This window comes from Desmodus rotundus, chromosome 10, assembly GCF_022682495.2.
Source record: "Desmodus rotundus isolate HL8 chromosome 10, HLdesRot8A.1, whole genome shotgun sequence".
Lineage (NCBI taxonomy): Eukaryota > Metazoa > Chordata > Mammalia > Chiroptera > Phyllostomidae > Desmodus > Desmodus rotundus.
Window position 1 is genome coordinate 28,030,006 of NC_071396.1, and position 21,483 is coordinate 28,051,488.

General features: G+C 52.1%; 1 protein-coding gene across 1 annotated transcript in view; it reads right to left on the reverse strand.

Annotated features, from left to right (window-relative positions):
* Positions 1 to 744, reverse strand: part of ALDH1A3 (aldehyde dehydrogenase 1 family member A3) — a 32,353-nt gene extending 31,609 nt beyond the window's left edge. The window contains exon 1 of the mRNA XM_024561748.3: positions 575 to 744. Within this exon, the coding sequence (XP_024417516.1) occupies positions 575 to 673 (99 nt within the window). The 5' untranslated portion in view covers positions 674 to 744. The remainder of the gene's footprint in view (positions 1 to 574) is intronic.
* Between the last annotated feature and the right edge of the window lie 20,739 nt (positions 745 to 21,483).

The window sequence follows — 21,483 nt, forward strand, 5'->3', positions numbered from 1 at the left end:
TTTCCGATGTGCCACAGCTCCCAGACCTTCTCTTTACGCTCCCTGGCACCCTCTGACCCTCCGGAAGGCCGACCCGTTCAGTCCTGGAAACCCTGCCGCAGGGTCTGCGGGGAGCACACCGCGCTCGGGGCCCCGCACCACCGCTCCTCTGCAAAGCGGACCCTGCCCTGAGGGCACGTCGGGGTCGCGCCCGGGCGCACGGAGGGCTTCGCAGTTTTTCTTGCCAGGCTTTGAGGCTGAAAGCGCTGAGCTTCGCCGCCCGAAAGCTCGTCCGGGGGTGGGGATCACGGAGGCCCCCATGGGTGTGCAGTGGACACACGCGCGCGGGACGCAGGCTTCCCTCTTGGGAAGCGCTGCGCGGAATTCGGTTTCAGGAGGGCCCAGCCTCGGTGGAGCGGCGGAGGTCCCGAGCGCCGGGCGAAGTCAACGGAGAGCGCGCCGCCCACAGCGCCCGACACCCTCGGAGCGGAGCACCCGGGGGCTCCCGGCCTGCTGACCCCTCGTCTGCTCTTCCCGAGCTGCGCAGCCCTGCAGGGAGCCAGGCTGCCGTCGGGTGGGATGGGCGCCGCCTCACCTTAGTGAACTTGACCTCCAGGTTTCTGATGGGGCACGGCAGGCCGGGAGGCTTCTTGTCCGGCTGCCCGTTCTCCACGGCTCCGTTAGTGGTAGCCATGGCTCCTCGGCGCTCTCCGGCCAGCGGCGCCCCAGTCCACCCGCTCGATCCTGAGTGGTGCGCAGCCTGCTCCAACGAAGGGTGACAGCTCCTCGCGGCTTTATGCAGAGCCCCACGCCTCCCACCGGAGGGGGCCGTCTAATTGGCTGCAGGACGGGGCGAAGGGAGGGCCTGCGGGAGGGGAGGGGGCTGGCCCGCCTCACCCCACCCCGCCCGCCCGCCGCCCCAGCCGGAGCCGGGCCACCGCGCAGCTCTCTCCCCGCCCTGGAGGCTGCCCTTGAAGGAACTCCCCGAAGTGCTGCCGGGTCCGAAAGTCTCAGGGTGCGGGCAGTGGGTCGCAGCAAGGCGTGGAGGCGCGGGGGGCACGCGGACCGCAGCCTCTGGCTGTCTCCCCGAGGTCAGGCGATTCCGTGCTCGGCACCTGCAGCCTCCTGTCCGCAGCTGCAGCTCTGTGTACCCGCCCGACCTGGGTCGGTGCGCCGCGCGCCGGCAACGCGCGCCCGCCTGCTGCCTACTCGGGGGTCTGCGCTGCGTTCCGGGCCCGTGCGCCCTGTGGGGTGGTCGCGTAGTAGTGCTTTGGCCTAGGGTCTGGCTGCCCTGCCGGGGGTCCCGCTAGTACTAGAGACGCCCGCCACGCCCTGTTCGGCCTGAGCTGGGACCGGAATTTCCCCTCAGCCCTGGAGCTTCACGCGCAAAGGGGGAAAAAGACGAAGGAAAAACTCCTGCGCTTTCCGCGCAGCGCTCTGGGGTCCCGGCAGCTGGGCCTCTGGCCTTCACACTATCACGCGGCCCTTCAGCCCAGGGCCCTGGGATGTAATGATTTTGATTTGGAAAATGCACTAATTACTCATATCCCGCAATTGTAAAACATGGAAAAAGAGAAAGCACATGGCATCTTTGCAGTTTTTGAGAGTGGAGCCCGTAATTCCCCGGAGGCAGAGACACGCCTCGCCGTTCTTGTTTTGCCCTGACAGAAAGGTTCCACCAACTCACAGACTTGCCGCAGGTCCCATCTGAGACCTGGAAGCAGCTTCTCATCCATGTCACCCCTAGAACAACGATGCGGGGCACGGACTGGGGAAAAGGCGGGGGTTTACTCCCCAGATGGGCTCAGCCCCTCAGCCCCTTTCCTTCTGTGAGTAATCTCAAATGGCGGGGTACTCCTTACTGTCTGGGGCTCCTCCTGCTTGTTTGGGGGGTTCTGGTGTCCATCTCTGTCCCCCTCTCCTCCCTCACGGTGTCTAAAAGCGTTTGCAATCCCCCTCATCAGGGCCCCCTGCCCTCTGGGGGTGAAAGGGCCCTATGCTGTTATGGGTTAGAACGCACAGGTGAGGCATGGGACGGGGACAATGGGTCCTCTGAATGGATCAGGGCTGACGGACGTCAGTGAGTCTGTCCTGGATCCTGGGCTCTCCAACAGTGATGAGTCCTTGACCAATGTTTTCTCTCTCCTAAGCTGTTCCCCCCACTCCCTGGGCTTACTGTCCTGCCCGGCTGGCCCTGTGGTCCCCGCTCAGGTGTCCCAGAAACTCCTGGGTGGATGCTGAGCCTGCGTGCCAGGGGTGCGCCCACCATGACCAGACCCCAACTGAATCCCCACTGCGGGAGTTTCTTTGGGAGTCTGGATGGGTGAACTTAATTCACTGGAGCCAGAGCTTAAAAAATCCCTGAGAATGTGTAAAGGACACTGGGTTAATGAAATAACTTCTGGATAGACGGGAGGAGGTGTGGCCAGGGCTTGGATCTCTGCTCCCTGAGGGTGAGCACGGAGCCTGTTTGCTCCGAGGTGGACAGCGGCCTGCCACTTGCCCACCTTGAGGTCAGGAACACAGGCTGCCTCCTGGCACCACCACCACGACCTATAGCGTCCGGCCTGGAGGACCTGAAGCAGTGATACACAGGCTACATCTCCCGCAGCTCCGCCTGAGCAGCCCCCACAAATGTCATCCTGGGAGCTGGGGGCTGCAGCCAGACATTCGGCCACAGCTGGAGGCTGCCAGAGAACAGGCCAGGAGGATGGGCCTGCCTCCAGACTTGTCCAGACAGGCAGGCTACTGTGGCTCCCCTGCCTTGCCACTCAGTGGGAGGGAGGCAAGAGGCTCTTCTCCCCATTTTCCAGGTGAGTAAGCAGAGGCATGTGGGTACCTGCCCCAGACATCACCGGCAGCAGAGGAAACCCCGGTCAGACTGTGTGGGAGCGGCTGATACTGGGTGTGGAAGAGGGGTGTCTCTCACCTTCCTCTGCACCTGTGTCGTACAGCCCCATGTCACCTGGGGGAGCACGGACCACAGCGGAGGCACAGGTACAAAATGATAGTACAGGCTCTGCCTCTCATAGCTCCTGGGCTCAGAGGTGCTGACCGCTGGGGTTAGGGGAGAAGGAAGCACCCTTTTCTCCCACAGTGGGCCACCAGGTGGCTGAATGGCAGGCAGGGGTCTGCCTGAACATCCTCAGGTGCCAGAAGCCACATCCTTGACCTGATTCCAGCGATGCCTCTTTGGTTGGAAACTTCATCACGCTGAGCTTTCGTTTCTTTTTCTGTAAAATAATCTCCCTCCCCCTTTACAGGATTGGGGGGAGCTGGAGCACAAACATGGTACAGCGCGCTTTATAAACTGTAAAGAGCTCAGGACAGGCCAATTCCTTATTTTCCGACTCTTCCCGCAGATGCAGACTGATTTCTCCCAGCAGGCTTTTCTTCTGGGAAGTTAGCAAGTTCCTCTGGACTCTCTTGGGCTCGCGGAAGCGTCCCTGGGCAGCAGTCGCTCTGCTGGGGCCTGCTGCTTGGCCTCCACGCATGTCAGACTCTCCGAATCCAAGACATTTCCTGTGGAGGGCTGGTTCCTTGGATGAACATTCAGTAAAAATAAGCATGAATAAAAGACTGAGATAAAATTCAAGTTAGATATGCCCACTCCCCTACCGAAAGCTCAACCTAATTCCATTTTTAAACATGGAGTGGGAGCCCTGGCTGGTGCGGCTCAGTGGATTGAGCGCCGGCCTGCAAACCTAAAGGTTACAGGTTTGATTCCCAGTCAGGGCACCTGCCTGGGTTGTGAGCCAGGTCCCCACCAGGAGGGGGCGCACGAGAGGCAACCAGTTGATGAATCTGTCTTGTGTGCATCAGTATTTCTCTCCTTCTCTTTCTCCCTCCCTTCCCTTCTCTCTAAAAATAAATAAATAAAATTCAATTAAAAAAGAAAAATAAATAAACATGGCGGGGGATGTTGAGGTCTGTCGCAAACATTATTAAATAATGATGATGTTTACAACTGAGTCCCCATTTTGTTTTTCTTCAAGTCTGGCACCTAAGCTTCACTGGGGGTGCCCAGAGGCCTTTGAGGGCCCCTAGCAGCCCAGATCTGGGGGTCAGCTGCAGAGCTGTCTCCCAAAGGACACTTGACCCCACCTAACACGTGGGAGTCAAGGCCAGCCTCTGGGACCTGGGTGTGTGAAGCCCTTTCTTGGAGAGCCAGGCTCCTGGGGTGAAGGTGGTTCTGTGGAGCAGGGAAGCAGTGTAGCTCTTCCAGGTGGGAGCACTGACCTCAGTTTTCTTGGCTGTAAAATGGGCAGACAGGTGCTCCTGAGGTGAGAGAGAAGACTGACGTCCCTGCTGGTATCAATGAACTTGATTCCATGTTGCAAATGAACTCTTCGATGCCGCCCAACCTGATGTGAGAGGGGAGCTACTTGCCTTTCATGTTCAGTAGGAATGAAGGTCCAGCGAGCTCTCCCTGTGCTAGCTACTGCCTCGGTCTGTCCTCAGGAAACACACAGACAAATCGTTTTCCTGAAAGTTTTCACGAGCAATGATGCCAGAGGCACCCAGATCTGATGAAGAAGAACCAACTGACATCTGACCAAGTCCCCTGGTCCACCTGTCGCCAGTAACTCTGGTGACAGATAGCTGTGACGAGACCAGGAGAGAGCACAGCAGGTTAGGTAGAGATAACTTCCCTACTTTCTCACCAGTGGAACCCTGTATGGTTGAGGGCAGCCGTGTGCTTTGACTTGTTTCAAACATATTTCCCAGCCTGTCTTGCACACAGGCATGGTTAATGAGCTATAAGTCACATCTTTGGTCTGGGCTTTCAAAGAAGCTCTTCATGTGGGGCTGAGTCAGCCGAGAGGTGTTTTTCTTCCTTCCGCTGCTCGGAGCGCAGATGTGAGAGCAGGCATTTCAGCAGCCATCTTGTGACCACAAAGCAATTCTGAGAATGGAAGTTGTATCATAAGGAAGTTGGAGCAGGTGCGTAGGAAGAACCTAGGTCTCTGAGGAGCCTGGGACCAGGCTCTCTGCCGAGGATTTCCTTCCTTGGGTTTCTTTCATGTGAGCACAGGGTCCTCTCTCATGTAAGCCTGCTATTTGGGCTTTCTCTTCTGTGTGCCTGGACCTCATCTTAAACGATACAACTGGTTATTTAAACTCGGTCCACCACCGTGAGTACACCAACAAAGTTGCAAACTCAGGTGGAATAATGATGTCATTTTTCCTGTATAGAAGAAGTAGTGCATTAAAAAATCTTCTTACCACCATCTCATTTCTACTTCTTTTTATTATTACTATTTTAAGCAAATATTCTGAGATTCTGTACTAGTTTTATAGCAAATTAAAAAAAAACGACAAAACTAACCCTGGGATGGAGTAAACAAAGCTAGCTCATTGATTCATCTGCAGCTTAAATCGGGTGGGGTGAGGGCCTACCCAGGAAAGAAAATCCTCTTGGGAAAAGGTCCCTCATGGGGATGGGCCGGTAGCCCATCATCCTAGGGTGCCCATGGTTTTAGTTGTTGGGGCTGCACCTGCCAGGTTACTGAGGAAGGGTACCAATGCCCAGAGAGCTGCGGTGAGGACACCAGTCCCTGGGCCACCCGGACTTGGGAGCCACACGGCTAGGCCAGCATCTAATCCAGGCAGCAAGAAGTCCGACCTTCAGTTTTAAAGTATGCAGAATGGAACACACCACCCTTCTCAGGGCTGTCACTGGGCTTTCTCGGGGACGTGAGAAGTTGTTTGCAAACTTTCCAACCCTCGTCAAAACTCAGGGATTCTGCGCTTTCCATCGAGTCGGAATTATTTGGGATTTGAGTTCAATTTACCCTGGACAAAATGAACTTCTTGGTGAGAAGGAACGTCATTTCAGGGGCTTGTAAAAGGGTTCCAGAAGATTCTTGGCCACAAAATGGCTCTCACTAAACAACTCTGCTGAAGGAAGCCTTCGTGATTCAGCAACATACATATTGAACTTCGCTGGAAATCCACACGGGCCTAAAAAACGCTGGGAAAGGGGGCTTAGAAAGATGCAGATTGCCAAGCCTGTAATGTTTGAAAACGATTCGAGTGTGTTACTTTGACAAATCACCCTTGGGCTCTTCTAGCCCTTCAGCTGGGACTCTCTCTGGAGGAGCGGCACTTGCCAAAGAATCTTCCTTTGGCTTTTTGCCATGATGTGAAGCCTGGATAGGATACAGGGTGGGGGAGTGGAGAGGTTGTTAAAAACCTGTGTTCTCCTGAGACATAACCTGGGGATTCTTATAGGCAGTTGTGCCTTTGTAGGGGTCAAAGTTACTCAGGCAGCCCTCTGGAGGGGCCCTTGTTATCAGGAAGTCTCTAGAAAGTGCCACATGTCTTATCCTCTGGGTAGGCATAAACAGATGGCGAGCCTGTTTATGTCTGTTTTCAGCTAGTTTTCTTGATCGGGTATTATGGTGATTCTAAAACAACCACCCCATTCACAAGGGAATAGATTAATTAATGACCTATAGCATTTTCAAATTTATAGTGCTTCTCATTTTGAGCGTGCTTGTAAGCGTTGAGTTTGTATCATACTATATATTATATTATATTATATTATATTATATATTATATTATTAAATTAATGTTATATATTATCCTCAAACAGAGTTTACCGGTTAAAAGACAATGGATTTGGATACATTTTTCACCAGTAATAGTAAAGAACCGTAAATATTAGGAACAAAACACAGAATTATAGACCTCACAAGGCTTAAATGGGCATCTTAAAAATCCCGCGGACGCTTCAGTCGTGATGGGTTGCAGCCCACCTGTTTTCCCCGGGGAAGTACCAGCGGTCGCACCTGCTTGCACTGTCCAGAGATTCCATTGCACTTCTCCGGTTGGCCGCTAGGTGTCACGAGACCAAGTTGAGTAGGAAATTGCCACTGAAGCTCGCTCTCCTGTGAGAAACAGGAATTCCCCAATTGAAGTAAGTGGTGTTGCACAAGCTTATTTACATTAGAATTCCCCAAACTTCAGTGCGTCGTAGACACAGTGCTAGGACGGGTTATGAGTGTCCAGGCTAGTCCACAAAAGCCTGCTAGCTTCCTGATGAGCGTAAAATGGGTTCCTACCTTTGAGACCAAACACATGAATTGGGGCGACTCCCCAACATTTAGGCCTGGCACCCGAGCTTCTGGAGCCTCCACCTCCTCTTCTGGAAACTGGAGCAATTTGCTGCCCAGCGAAGGGGTTGTGGGGAGAAACAGCGGAGCAGGTGTGACGTGCCAAGCACCTGAGTGGTAAAACGGGCTGGAAGACGTACTGAAGCCTTCTCCCCTTTCATGTGTCAGGGCCGGTTCTCCTCCACCTTTGTAGCCCAGACAGGCTACGATGTTTCCTTTCCAGGCTGGCTCTCAGGCAATTACCAAGGCACTCGCCGCCCTGGGCAGAGCAGGCTCTCCGGTCATCATCCGTGCTGTGATCTATTAGGCATGTCTGCTGTGGGCAGGCATGCAGGGCAGTGGGAATCACCTGGGATCTTGTTCATGTGCAGATTCGATTCACAGGCCTGGGGGTGAGGTGGGGGGCTCTGGATTCTGAGCCTCTAACAAGCTACTGTCACATGTCTAAGGGTCCCCCCACCCCAGTTTGGCAGCATCAGTGGCCCCGGGGAGCCTTCTACAAAGGCAGGCTCTAACTAGGAGTTTCATGTGGATATTAAGAAGTGAGAACGCTGCCAGACTCTGGTCTCTGGTGGGCTAATACCTGGTCTCTCACGAATGGCACCCCAACCTCGTCAGGATGGCTGAGTGAACACTTCTTCTCTTTATACTTCTCTTTTTTTGAAGTGGAGGTGACTTCATGTTTCACCGTGAGTCTGGGGATAGTCCAGGGCCTGTCCTGGCCAAGAGCCACCTGCATATACTTTTCAGAGTCTCCCTCAAGGGCATGGCTTTGCAGAATTTTAATCAGTACGGATCTATATCAAAGCTCAGTTATGCCAGGACACTACTATGAAGAAGAGGTATATTTTCATTATGTGGGATTAAAATGTAATTGCATAGCTACTTGTGTAGTCATTAATTTGCCCTCTCTACTACACTGAACTCCACGCAAGCAGGAACACTGAAATGGTTTTTCCACCATTGCACAGCCAAGCAGCCTACATAGTGGATGTGCCAAAAAAAAAATCACTAAGTGCTTAGTCAATGCATTGCTTCCAGCATCCCTTGCAGCATCTTGTCCCACTGTCTTTACAGCTCATGCCTTTTCTAATAGCTGTTGGTTTGCTGCCTGGACTCCTTCCAGGACCTACATGTTTGCAATACCCCTGCACCGACCACCAGGGGGCGTCATTGACCCCGAACAGCTTGGTACCAGCTCTTCTTCCAAGGGACCCCCAAAGACTCAAAATGCAAATGGCCATTCTGCAGTTTGGCCCCTTCACCAACTGTGAATTGGATAGTTTGCTGGTGGTGTGCAGTGAATGCATCTGGAGGAACGCTCTTCCTAGCGCAAATTGAAGTGAGGCCTTGGAATGGAGTAATAAAGAAAGGTCTGCTCGTTTTCTCACGCATTTCCGGGGCGTATACAGATGAAATAATGTAATTGATGGTTAGCCCGTGTTAGAGGACTTATAGAGACTCTAGCGACCTCTGAACTTATTTCTCTATTTTTAACAGGCAAACAAACTTCCTGGAGAGAAAGGGACAGAGTGGAGAGATGGTATTTCTGGAGATTTTTTTTAAGCAGAGAGAAATATTCAAGGCCATGCACTTGACCTTTCTATCGTCACATCACTTTGACACAGTACTAACCACAGCATTGGTTCTGCCACACTGAAGGTGCCGGAAGGTCTGAGCACCACCTCTGGGCAGGGCTGTGGAGACTGCCATGGGGCTGGTGAACCTGGGCCAAGCACCTCACCTGGGCTCCCTGTCCCTCCTTGGACCTGCTGTTTCTGCCGGGGGGCCGGCATCTCCATTTAAAGAAGACCCCTCCCCAGGGGGTCACCCCGTGGCTGCAAACTCTGAAAGTACCAGAAATAGCCCTGACTTGGGCTGTTCCTAGGTAGTGTCTTGGATGTAAAATAAAAGCCACCAACGTATTAGAAAGCTCCCTTCTAAAGGACGGGGAGACTGAGCTGCCCCCACCTCCGATGCATCCCTGTCCATCCTGAACTGGCGCTCAGGAAGTCGAGTTGTCAGGCTGCTTGGCACCCCCCTGCTGGGCATGCCATATGTGGGGTGTTGGTTCTCGAGAGGAAGAACGTTTTAGTTATTGCTTTTTTTAAAAAGCACAGCCCGCGATTATGAGCTATTGTATAGAGCTTTTTCAGCTCCACCCTGTACATGGGGACTAATAGAGAAACTTACTTTTTCTCCTTCCATTGCTCTGGGTGTATTGTCTGTTCTATGCTGTAATGTTTTTTAATCTTTGCCTGGGGGCACGCTTACTGATTTTAGAGAGAGAGGGAGGGAGAGGGAGAGAGAGAGTGAGAGATTAACACTGGTCCCTTGCTTCCCGTATGAACCCCAACTGGGATCAAACCTATAACCTAGTTAGTTATGTGCCCTGGCTGGGGATTGAACCCGCAACCTTTTGATGTAATGGGGAAAGCGCTCCAACCCATTGAGCAACTCAGCCAGGACTATCTGTATTAAACATTTAAAAACCCTGTGTGTAGGTGGTTAGTCCGGCATTCGTCATAGTCTGCGACAGCTCTTACCGACCTGTACTTCTGTCTTACCTTGCCAATGATCTAGCAACTTCCTTTGTCCTAACCTTTGCGGTGGAAGGAATTTATTTTTGGTAACCTTCCCAACCCACGAGGCCAATCTCACTTGAAGGTGGACAAGGATGGTGTAACAGTGGCACCCGCGCTGTTTTTTTTCTTGGTGGCGTGAAAATGTTTAAGCGTGACCCGAACACCAGCCGCCATGGAAAGGGACTGCCTTGCGCGAAGTAATGAACGAAATCCCAAAGTGTGTGTTTATGGTCATCACGGTTCACTTGATTAAGCCACAACTCCGACTGCATTCCTTCCCCTGCCCAACCCCGGGGCTGATCTCTGAGGCCAGGGGGGCCCGGCCTGTTCTTCCTTGGGAACTGTGCTTCCAAAAGCACATTTGGGCAACATAGAGTGGGGTGGAGTGGGCAGAAGGAGCTGGTGGCTGTGGGTGAGGGGGCCGTGGATGTCCCTGACCCTGTGTGTGTCAACCCCTCTATCACGTCATCTGCGTCTTGGCACCATTTTTCCCAGGGTCCCCTCGCTGCTGTAAGGGACAGATCTTAACCACATGGATGACAGAACTGTCTGCAACCCCACGCATGCAGCCCTTGACCTTGAATGGGCCTTTAGGGAGTGAGGAAGGCTGGGTGAGGAAGAGGAGAGAGGCCGTGAGGTGGGCGCCCCTGGGTTGCAGCCCCACTCCCAAATGGGCCTTAGGAAGAAGGCCTTTCGCCTCTCCCAGCCCAGGCTGCCCCACCTGTAAAATACACATCCTCACAGCTACTCACGGGCCACAGCAGCTGGTCCCCAAGGTGGCCCCCTTGAATGACACCTCCCAGGGTTCATGTCTTGGTGTAGTCCCCTGGCATGCTCGCCCTGGGCTGGCCTTGCCCCTGCCGGAACTACAGGATGTACTGAGTGGCACTGGGTGGTTCCAGGCCTGACCCTGAAGAAATTCTGGCTGCTCAGCCTCTGCGCTTTTGGGGGCCTGAGCCACCATGTAAGAAGTCCAGGTATCATCCTTCAGAGAGATGCTGCGGAGAGGCCTTGAGACCCCAGAGAGAGAAAAACCCAGCCTTCCCAATGTCCCCGCCAAGCCTGGCCTCCCAGACACCCAGGCCAAGGCTCCAGGCAGGGGGTGGAAGCCATCTTGGTCATCCAGCCCCTCCTGCCACCTGACTGGAGATCAAGAGAAAGAATTCAAGACAGGGGGACCTTCTAGTTCCAAGAGCTCCAGATGGCACTTAGAATCCTGAGAAATAATAACGTGCTTGTTGCTTTAAGTGCCTGTGTCTGGGGGTCGTTGGTTGGTGACTTGGGACATGCCCTGGAGTAGGGAACACCAGCCGCCTGCACTGTGAGGCTTGGCGAGGTTTTCTGTTAAGTCCCAGTACAGTGCCTGGCACATACTGGATACTCAACAATAACCGTTTTATTGTTATTAATATGTGTTGGGTGGGGGGAGGTTCCCTCTTCTGAGTCCTAATTAGCCTAAACACTGACCTCTCGTGGGCCCTGGCTTCTGATATCCCGGGGTTTTGTTTGATTCTGGAAAAGGGCTCTCATTGCACCCACCCACAGGCGGAGCCATACTTCGGGGCTGCTATTCCACGCCAGCTTCCAAGTTGGGCACTAAGGCCACAGTGGTGAAAAGAACAGACATATCCCTGATCTCATAGCCCTTGCAGCTTGGGGAGAAGACAGACATGGAAGGAGACCTAGCAGGTGAGAACAGTGGAGTGGGAAAGTGCAGAGACAGGAGGGCTTGGGTAGGTTTAGTTCAGCTTCTAGTGAGGGAGGCTAGAAACCACAGTGACTTGAAGAAGGTAGAGGTTTATTTTCACACAGAAGAAATACGGAGATGGGAAATCCAATGCCACACTCATTCATCAAAGAGCCTGATATCTTGTGTCTTTTTTCTTGCTCATAGCTTGTAACTTCTGACCTCAAGTTGGTCCCAAAATGGCTGCTACAGCTCCTGCCATCATGCCTAAATTCCAAGGGGAGAGGCAAAGAAAAAAGAGCCTGCCACCAGGTTTAATTATCCTCTTTTTGAAAAAAAGTTTGAAGTTCCCCCCCACCCCCCGCATCTTCTGCTTGTATCTCCTTGGCCACTGATGTCTGTAAACCTGGGAAATGTAGTTTTTTAGCTGGGCCTATTGCTATCCCCAACAAATAGGGGTCTGTGAGCCAAGAAGGAAGAGGAATTGGTATTGGTACGCAGTGCAGCCTCTGCCACCGGGCCCACTCCTAATCACAGAGGGTCATTCCTGAGGAGTGAAATTTTTAAGTAGTAAAGCAAGTCTGAGCCAATTAGGAGAAAAAAATAAAAAAGCATTGCAAGTGGAGGAACCTACCTTTGCATAAAGCCCAGAGGTAGGTAGGACATCTCGTGGAGCTGTCAAGGAGCTCATAGGAGTTCAGGATGAACCTTTTGCCCCTAAATCTAACTCCCTCATCTTCTTAGAAGCAGTTTACTTTAGCTTAAGTCCCATGAAAATGTAAGCCATCTATCGCGAGAAAAAGCAAGGCTTGCCATTCCCATTTGAGTATGAGCGGGTTTGCATGGGGAAAGGGGTGACTTCTAAAGCGGCGGCTGGAGAAGCTAGAGCTGTGAGACTTCCAGTAACTTCTGAGAGGACCTGGCACGCTGCTCCCTGTTTGCGGATTTCATATCACAACGCAGGAAGCAATATTGTAAAATTACAGCTTCCTTAGCTCCGAGCCCCAGAGCCATAAGAACTCTCTACTTCCTTTGTTCTGAGCCCACACATCCATTCAACGTGTTAGGGGTCTGCGAGGAGCTCAGTTAGATACGCAGGCCAGACAAATGTAAAACATGTCGATTTTTTTTTTTTTTTTTTTTGCCTTTCCATAACTGGGCCTGCCAAGCCCACTTGAAGAAAAGGAGCTGCATTTTCAAATGAGCCCTGTTTTCTGAAACTGGTGGCACGTCTTCTTTTTCCCAGGTGTCTGCCCGTGGTTACCTGGTGATGCCTCTCAGTCTCTCCCTGTGTCCCCTCTCCAGCTGCATTGCGGCTCCTCCTGGCTTGCTGGCCCATCTGCTGGGGGCTGGGCGCCCGCTGATTTTCCAGGAAGGCCTCTGTGCACAGAGGCTCAACGCCTTCCCCCCCAGCCCCCCACGCCAACCCCGGCCAGAGAGCCAGTGGACACCTGCATTAGGAAGCACTTGACTTTGTCACATGGTGACCACACAGCCCCTCCTCCCTGGAGCTGCTGTCCCTCAAGTAGGCGCTGCTTGGAAAGTGTCTCAGAACAGGACAAGGAAGGTGGCGGCATTGTAACCTGGAGAACGAAAGCGTATTGGTGTACTTCACCATCTCGGGCAGCACGGTTATTGTCTGTCCTTTGAAAACTGAGCTCTGACCCTTTACCCATGCCGGAGTCATTGCTATCCCGTCCCGACTCTCCTCTCCGAGCAGGCATTACATCGCTTTAGTATGCAGCAGTCTAACACAACACTAAATCATTTTTTTAAGGTTTCATCTAGTTGAGCCTGAGCCAAGGTATTCTTGGGCTGGGTTTGCACATCCACCCTTCTCTTATATAGTTAAAAAGAAACACACGACAAAATACCTCTCGAGTGATTTCACTCTTGCCAGCGTCCAAGAATGAGCTACGTTAAGTGGGCCCTTTTGGTTTCCCGGGCCCTGTGGTATGGCTTCACTGTTGAAATATTCTCTGAGTGCCCACCACGCTCTGCAGGCTGCGAAACGGGGGGAGGGGGGGCGGCTGTAGAGACACCAAAGATGTGGAGAGCCGGGCTAACACCAACCACACTTTGGGGTAACAGGTGCTTTGACCCTTGTTATTAGCAATGCCTTATCCAAACTCACAACTCACGTCTGCTCCATCCCTTCTGCAAAATCCTTTTCACCTACTGAGGCTCTGAGTACACGAGGGTTTTTGTCATAATGCCCCCCGCATCCCAGTGGGCTTCCAGAGTCCTTTGGTGACCCATTGAATGCAGAATCCCCCCCCCCCCAAATAAACAGCTGGGAAGACAGAAGCCACAGCCGCTTCCATTGTGCCTTCCAGCCTCCTACCTGGAACTCAGCACAGACGGGCACCCACACCCCACCCAGGTTTCCCCTGTTTCTCACTCCGTCCTGACTTTACTCCTGCTCCAGGCTCTCCTCTGCCTATGTCGGGGCTCCCCCAGCCCAGTTTCTCCCCACCTTGATTCTTCAGAACATGAAGGAGGATGGCAGAGATAAGGGGGGACATCTGGTGGGAGGGAAAGGAATTTCCTTCCAGTCTCAGTCATTTCTGGGAAAGAGCCCAGCACCTTTGGGACTGAGCGATGATTAGGAAGAAGTGGTTGGATAAGCCCAGCCCGAGAGCTGCCCAGAGCCTTGGCTAGAAGGTCATGTTCAGGGCCCAGCACCGTCCCCTGGACACGCTGGGTAACCCACGCTCTGTCCTCATCCACAGCCCCAGCCCCCGGGAGCCCCTCCCTGGGTCTTTCCCCAGCCTGGCTTCTGCCCAGACACAGGGGCGCGCCTCGCTCCCCTTGAGATGCCACCAGCTGCCAGGGTCCTGTGTCGCAAGCCCGGCGTCTTCCTAAGACCGGGAAGCCGGTCTCCCTGGGCCTGGTTTCTCCTCCCTGGCCGGCTGGGCCAGTCTGGAAAACAATGACTGCAGAGAGAAGCCACTTCTCCTGGGGTTTTGGAAACCGCAGCTGGGCATCAGCAAACAGCGTGTGCACGGGGCTGTGGCTCCTAGTAGATGCTTCCACGCTGGGAGGGTGGGGAGGAAGCGACAGAGACAATGGGCAGCATTGTGTCTCTCCCAGGAAGCCCGGCTCTGCATGGCTTTCAGGGAAATTGACTCTGGGGCAGCAGCTCAGCCTGCTCCAATGCAACAGCTTTATGTGATTATGTTAGTCCCAGCAAGGACGGCCCGCCCTTCCTACCTCATTAACAACAGTGCCAGTGGGGACGGCCCCGCTGTGCCACAGGGGCTCTGTGCCCTCATTCGTTAGGCCAGGCCTGAGCTGAGCGTAGGAAGCGGGAAGAACACTGCATCCTAGAGCAGAAGCTGTCTGCGGAGGAAAGGAGCATGCTTTCACTAGACAGGGAGCCCTGTCCTGGTTGGGGCCCACGGCTGGGCTGAGCTGGTTGGGGCTCCTGAAGGTGGCATAACCTGGATCGCCTTTGAGTTGCGGGCTTTTGCACCTGGGTCCATGGAGCTTGATTGGGTTTAACACAGGCAAACAGTGGCTTTTGTTCTTCGGGACAAAGGCCTCCCAGGCCTGGACCCAGGTTTCCTCCCTGTCGCCTCTGGTCACTCTCCTTGTTGACGTTTAATTAGGACAATGAGGTTTCAGAGCCTCATTTCTCACTTCAGCAACTTTCTGACACTTCCTAATGAGGGGGCTGGAGTGTGGGAGGGGGTGCTGGGAAGGAGAGGAGGACAGTTGAGGGGCTGGGAGGGGCTGCCAGGGGGTGTGTGGATGTGAGCAGAACAGGCAGAGGAAGCTCAAAACCACACCGGATCCTCGGGGAGCTAGGGGTTGATTTGGGAAGAAAAGAAAATAAAACACATCTTAACTGGCCTTTGTTTTCTGGGTGGCCAGACGGTAATTTCCCCCCAATTCTCTAAGGTTCTGGAAAAGAAAGCAAAGGATCCATCAGTGTTGACATGGACTTTTGGAACTGAATCCCACCCACCTTCAGTTCCTCTGACTCACGCCCAAGCTTTTTTCCCCCCCCCACTGGGGTGGGGGCCACAGGAGCCCCTGGGGACAGTGCCCAGCCTCCTACCTCATTCCTAGACCGGACTCGGACACCAGGAACTGCTATTCCCTGCGTGGATGGCCGATCCATGTAAAGGGTGCAATCCCGCTGAGTTTAATGGCCACACTGGCCTTCTTAGGCCATAAAAGTGGGAAGAGATGGAGGTGGAGAAATGAGGGATGCCTGTGTAGCCTTGCCTGTATTAGTCCGTATAGGTCTGGTTATGCTGCAGTAACAAACATCCCCAATGTGGGCACTTCAAACCCACAAAAGTTTATTTCTTCTGCTCCATGGCCGCGGTGGGTCAGCTGGGAGCTCGGTGCCACATGGCTCTTTCTTCTGGGCCCTAAACTGATGAAGCATTATCCTGTCATTGGCAAGACTGATGACTGGTTTGGTAGCGGGAGAAAGAGAGGGTGACAGTGGCCTGGCTCTTGAAGTGCCTTTACAGAGGTGACCCATGTCAGTGTGGCTCATGTTTCATGAGCCAACGAGATATCTATATCGATATCGATATCGATATCTATATTGATTTCAATATATAGATATATACACAGGGGCCGGCAGAAGGAACTCCTGCTTGAGTGTGGTTGGTAGGGTAATAACATGGGTGTAATAATTTATGGTTTTAGTTTGAACGTGTCACCTAACATGTCCTATGGTGTGCTGCAGTGTGATGTGGTTACATTATAGAGTGACAAGCTCATGGTTTTGGAATAGCAGATTTTGTAATAAAAAAGGGGTGTTATCGGTGCTGGGCCCAGTATGCATAGCCATGTTTCTAGAAGGTACAACCAGAAATACTTGGTTTGTAGCACTAATAACTTCTATTGCTTTGTAGCAAATTATCCCAAAACTCAGTGACTTAACACAGTGTTTTTTTTTTTTCTGGATAGAGGGGAAGAAGGGAGAAGGAGAGGGAGGGAAACATTCACTGGCTGCCTGGTGTACGCACCCCAACCTGGGACCAAACCCTCAACCCAGACATGTGCTCTGACCTGGAATCCAACCGGTGACCTTTTGCGTTGCCGGGACCACGCCCAACCTGCTGTGCCACACCGGCCAGGGCGATGTTTATTTTCTCGCTCAGGAATCAGGCAGCAGCTTAGCCGAGTGGTCCTGGCGCAGGGTTTCTGTTGTGGCCGCAGTGAAGATATCCGCTGGGGCCACGGTCATTGGAAGCCCTGACTGGGGCCGAGGGGTCTGCTGTCACGCAGGCTTGCTTACTCGGCTGCTGGCAGGAGGCGTCAGCTCCTTGCTGCATGGGGCTCTCCACTCTGCTGCCTGCGTATGCTCATGACGTGGCAGCTGGTTTGTTCCCAAAGGCAGTGTGATGAGAGAGAGAGAGAGAGAGAGAGAGAGAGAGAGAGAGAGAGGCCTCCCCAACAGGCTCCCTGCTGGGCCCAGCTGAGGATGGGTGTTGCCCCAGAGGGCAGGAAAGATGCGTAGAAGGTAGCAGGACCACCGTGGGCTGGGGGCTTGCTGGTCCTACTGTTTCCTTTTTGGTCAATAATTGGAAAACAATCTTGGAAAAATAGAACATCTTAATTACTATGTTCTAATTAAAGTGCGACCTCCCTGGGGAGCAGTTTGGCAGAATCCACCAAAGGCTCACAGGCTTCAGGCCCCCGGCATGCCACTCCCACCCATGGAAGGTGAGCGCTCACGTTCTTCATCCACAGATGTGGACGCAATGTCCGTAGTCGCTTCCCTCCTGAGAACCGGGACGCCCCCCCCGCCGCCCCCAAATGCATGAGAGGTAGACAGCTCACGCTGGGTAAATGCGCCCAGAGGAAAGCTGCACGGGGATGGAAAGGCCAGGGCCCAGCTGTCCAGACCTCAGCCTCGAGAGGCAGAGGGCAGACAGAAAGGGCACGTCCTTCAAGGCTCCGTTGACGATAGTCTTTTCCCACCCACCGCTTCGCTTTCCGTGGTTTCAGTTATCCGCGGTCAATGCAGTGTGAACATATTCCGTGGACTATCTCAGATATTTTGAGAGAAGGAGCAAGAGAGAGCACATTCACATCGCTTTTGTTACAGTGTATGGTTGCAATCGCTCTATTTTATTACGAGTTACTGTTGTTCATCTTGTACTGTGCCCAATTTCTAAGTTAAACTGTCTTACAGGTATGCAGATAGGAAAAAACATTGTATGTATGAGGGTTTGGCAAGATCCTCAGTGTCGGGCATCCACTGGGGGGCTTGGGATGTACTCCCCACATATAAGAGGGGACTGCTGTATATGAAATGCAGACAGACACTCTGGGGGATAAAAATGCCCCCCCACCCCCAGCCTGGGCGGGGTGTTGATGGGAAGAGGTTAAAAGCCTTCAAGGGCCGGAAATGTCCTGATTTTTTTTTTATCTCGGTGGTGGTTCCGCAGGTACAGACCCAGGTGAACAATTCGCAGGACACACGTATCACATGTGTACCCTTCACTATATGCCTAGAAGGAAAAACAGGTGGAAACAGGTTTTCTGTATGTTCTGGCTCTTTCGGTAGCTTTTAGAGATGTTTCTTGTACAACGAAGAATTGATCATTCCATAAAAAAACAAAAAACAAAAAACAAAAACCCAAACAGTACAAATGTCCCTTTGCCTCCCAGACACCAGAGGCTTTGCAGGAAGACATCATTTGGGGGAAGTGACATTCTAGTCATACAACTTGCTCCCTGTGAGGAGACGACCCCCCCACCCCCATCAAGGTTAGCACAGCAAATAGTTTCAACTTTCAGATGTCATCTTCCAAGCAAAGAGTCCTCATTATGGTCTAATTACCTGGCTGTTGGGAACAGGAAATGAGCAGCTGAGCTATTGAACTTGGGGGGAGGGGGAAAGAAAAGAGGAGAAGTGCTTCCTACCGATATTTTTCAAGTTTTAAAAAGATCGCTGCTTCGTCTCCTCGGGGGCTTGTCAGGCACGTTAAAAATCTGCCTAATTATATATTTGAACAGGAAACCCAGGAAAGGACTAAGATAGCGCAGTTTCAATCTTTTGGATAAATAAAAATAAATGTGTGGGTGTAAGCTATAAATACATACATCATATTTTAAAATGCCTAGTCACATATTTGCTTAAGGAATGTCTGTACGTGGTGGCAAAACTAATATACGTCATATATTTTCCTCTGAAAGATATAAATATAAAATTAAATATAAAATACTAAAAAAAATGTGTCGTGAGTTCTGGTCAATAGGGTTTTTCTTGATGAATTTTTAGGGTTGGTGTGACTTAGTGTAGGCAAAGGAACTTCACGAAAGTTATAGGGCTGGAAAATCCCAAGAAATGAAGGGCACTGGTCTTTCCGTCAATGGGCTTTATTTACATCCCAGCCAGCGATGCAGCATGGAGCACAGGTTCTTCCGCAGGGATGGGAAAAGTGGGTTTCTAACTGATTTCTCATTGTTCTTGGAAAATATATGTTCCGCCCACCAGCCCAGAGAATGGGCCCCCATCACAAGTAAGTCGATGTCACTTGGCTGCCAACGGCTGTGATATTGGATACCACATGAAAACTAAGCAAGCAAGGAAGACCGACGGGGAAAACACAGGGAAACAAAATCTGTATATTTTATTTCAAAGGGAAAGTCTTCTGACTGTCTCTCCCCGGCCCTTCTGGAGACACATTGGATATAGGCGTACTTTTAATCAGGGAAATTAGTTGGGTTTTAAAAGCAGCACGAAGCAGGAGAAGCAGGCGAATTGCAGCTTGCTGGTGAGATCGGCGTCGATGAGTAAAAACATATCAGATCCCTTAAAAAGCACACGGGGCAGGGAACGATTAATAGTACTCCTTAGCATTTTAAGAAGATATTTTGCAAGTGGACAGAGCCCTGTGTCGACAGCTAAGAAGTAAAGGAAGGCGTTTTTCAGGGGTCAACCAAGTACACAGTAAGGTGTACCCGTAACTTTGGTGCAAAAGATAAAATCTTAAGAGTAGCTTTCACTGGTTTTCTGTCCGTCTAAAAACACATCGGTGTGTTTAGCAAAAGTTAGTGGTTTTATATTTGTTTATTTATTGTTCTTATTTTTAACCCTCACCTCAGGATATGTTTACTGATTTTTTTAGAGAAAGAGGAAGGGAGAGAGAAAGAGGGAGAGAGAAATGTCAATGTGTGAGAGAAACATCAATCAGTTGCCTCCTGTATGTGCCCCAACTAGGGATTATAACCTACAACCTCAGTATGCACCCTGGCTGAGAATCGAACCTGCAACCTTTTGGTGTATGAGACCACCCTCCAACCAAATGAGCCTCACGGCCAGGCTAGAAGTTAGTAATTTTATTAGATTGATTTTTTAAATGATTCAACATAGCAACAGCTCAATTGTCGTGCATGTCATTGGCGTTTTTCTGCGAAAAAGTATGTATTTCTCAGCTTTGTTTTCCCAAAGCCTCATCCAAAGCGCCGAGACTTAGATGGCTGATGAGTGGCTTGGATTTATTCTTGCTATTCACTTGTCAGTGACCTAACTAATGAAGTAACAAGGAACACACACTCTTAGTGGTTATTTGGGGGGTGGAGAACAGCTATGTTCCTACGACCATCTTAGCTCCTCAAAGTCAAAGAAGGGGATTCCACGGCATGTGGGAGGTCGTCTGTCCTGCAGGTGAAGACTTGCCATCCGGATGTCCCTTTGTAACTCAGGGTGGGCCGAACCCGCATCCCCCGCCCCACCCTGATGGACCGGGTGCTTGTCAGGAAAGAAATGCTACCTCAGGCATGGCCCCATCACAGACTGGAGCCTGCTTTCTCCTGCTCCCAAGGCCCTGCTGCGCACCTGAAGGTTTGAGTTACTAGTTGTAGTAACGGGGTGACTCCCTTCCCCGACTCCAGCATCGTAAATGAGGGGCCTAAAGATGGCAAAGAGCTGCCCCCTTCTAGCCAGGATTTCTTTTTTATTAAGATGAAGAGATGTCGGTGTTCGGGTGGGCGTGTGCCTTTGACTGCCATCGGTCCTCTCTCCTCATCCTGACCCCCCACCAGCCTTGACTCCATCTTCATACAGCCCCGAGGTAGGTTCCTGGCCATGACTTTGGGATCAGCCACGGCCTGAAGACGAAAGAAGCAATGCAAGGTTTTCTTCCGGAAAGTAAATGTTTTGAAGCAAAGGTGGAAACGTGGGTTTCGTTGGTTTCCAAGGGGAGCTAGGAACAGAGGCACCAGCTGGTCCGTGTCAAATGTCCGCCTGCGTTCTGATCGGGTAATGGCTTCAGGAGGGCCAGGGTGGCCCGGGGGGAAGGAGGGTGGGTGCCAGGACCACATATCCTGTGATGATCAGCCCTTTCCTCTGACAGGTGGACAGTTGCCTCGGAGTTCTATGGTTCTCACTAACAACCTCCTCCTGTTTAAAGGCACCGCTCTCTCTGCCATGGGGCTTCAGCCGACTGCAAGTTCTGATGAAATGGGGCCACATGGAGCCCGGAGGAAGCCCTGGGCGGCTGGCCCTCCACAGGCAGGGGTGTGATGGGGTTCTGGGAGCTCCTTGCCCACCGTGGGTGGGGGGAGCCCCCACCCCCACCCCGATAACGTGTTCCAGGTGCTCAGTCTCAAAACAAAGACGCTTTTTTCTGTGGCCTGAGAATGAAGAGTCCTCGCTGGCTGCACAGAGTTTTTCCGAGCTGGTCAGATTTGGTTACGGTAAGATCTGTTATTTCACAGGAAACCCAGCAGAGGTGCCCGTAATTTGATTCACATAGTAACTGGGAAAACTCAAAAGCAGGGAGCCTGGGGCTGGGGCGGGGCGGGGGGGAGGTGGGACCCCGGCTCATTCACGCAGCATTCAGAGGGGTCAGTGTTCAACCCTCTGAGCAGACCGGGGACAATAGGCTGCCGGGTCCACAGCCACCTCTGCCACCAGGGTCACCGTGGAAGTTTTACTGGCCTGGCTCTAAGGGTAACACCCCGAACAGTTTCCGTGACCCATATTATTCCATCTGATTTAATCTCTCTAATGATCGTGAATGTGTGACTCTAAGGCCAGGACACACGGCCTGCCTGTAGCGGAACTAAATCCAATATGTAACAGCGTGGGAAGGCAATGACTACAAATTTATTGGGAGTCCAATAGTGTTTGGTA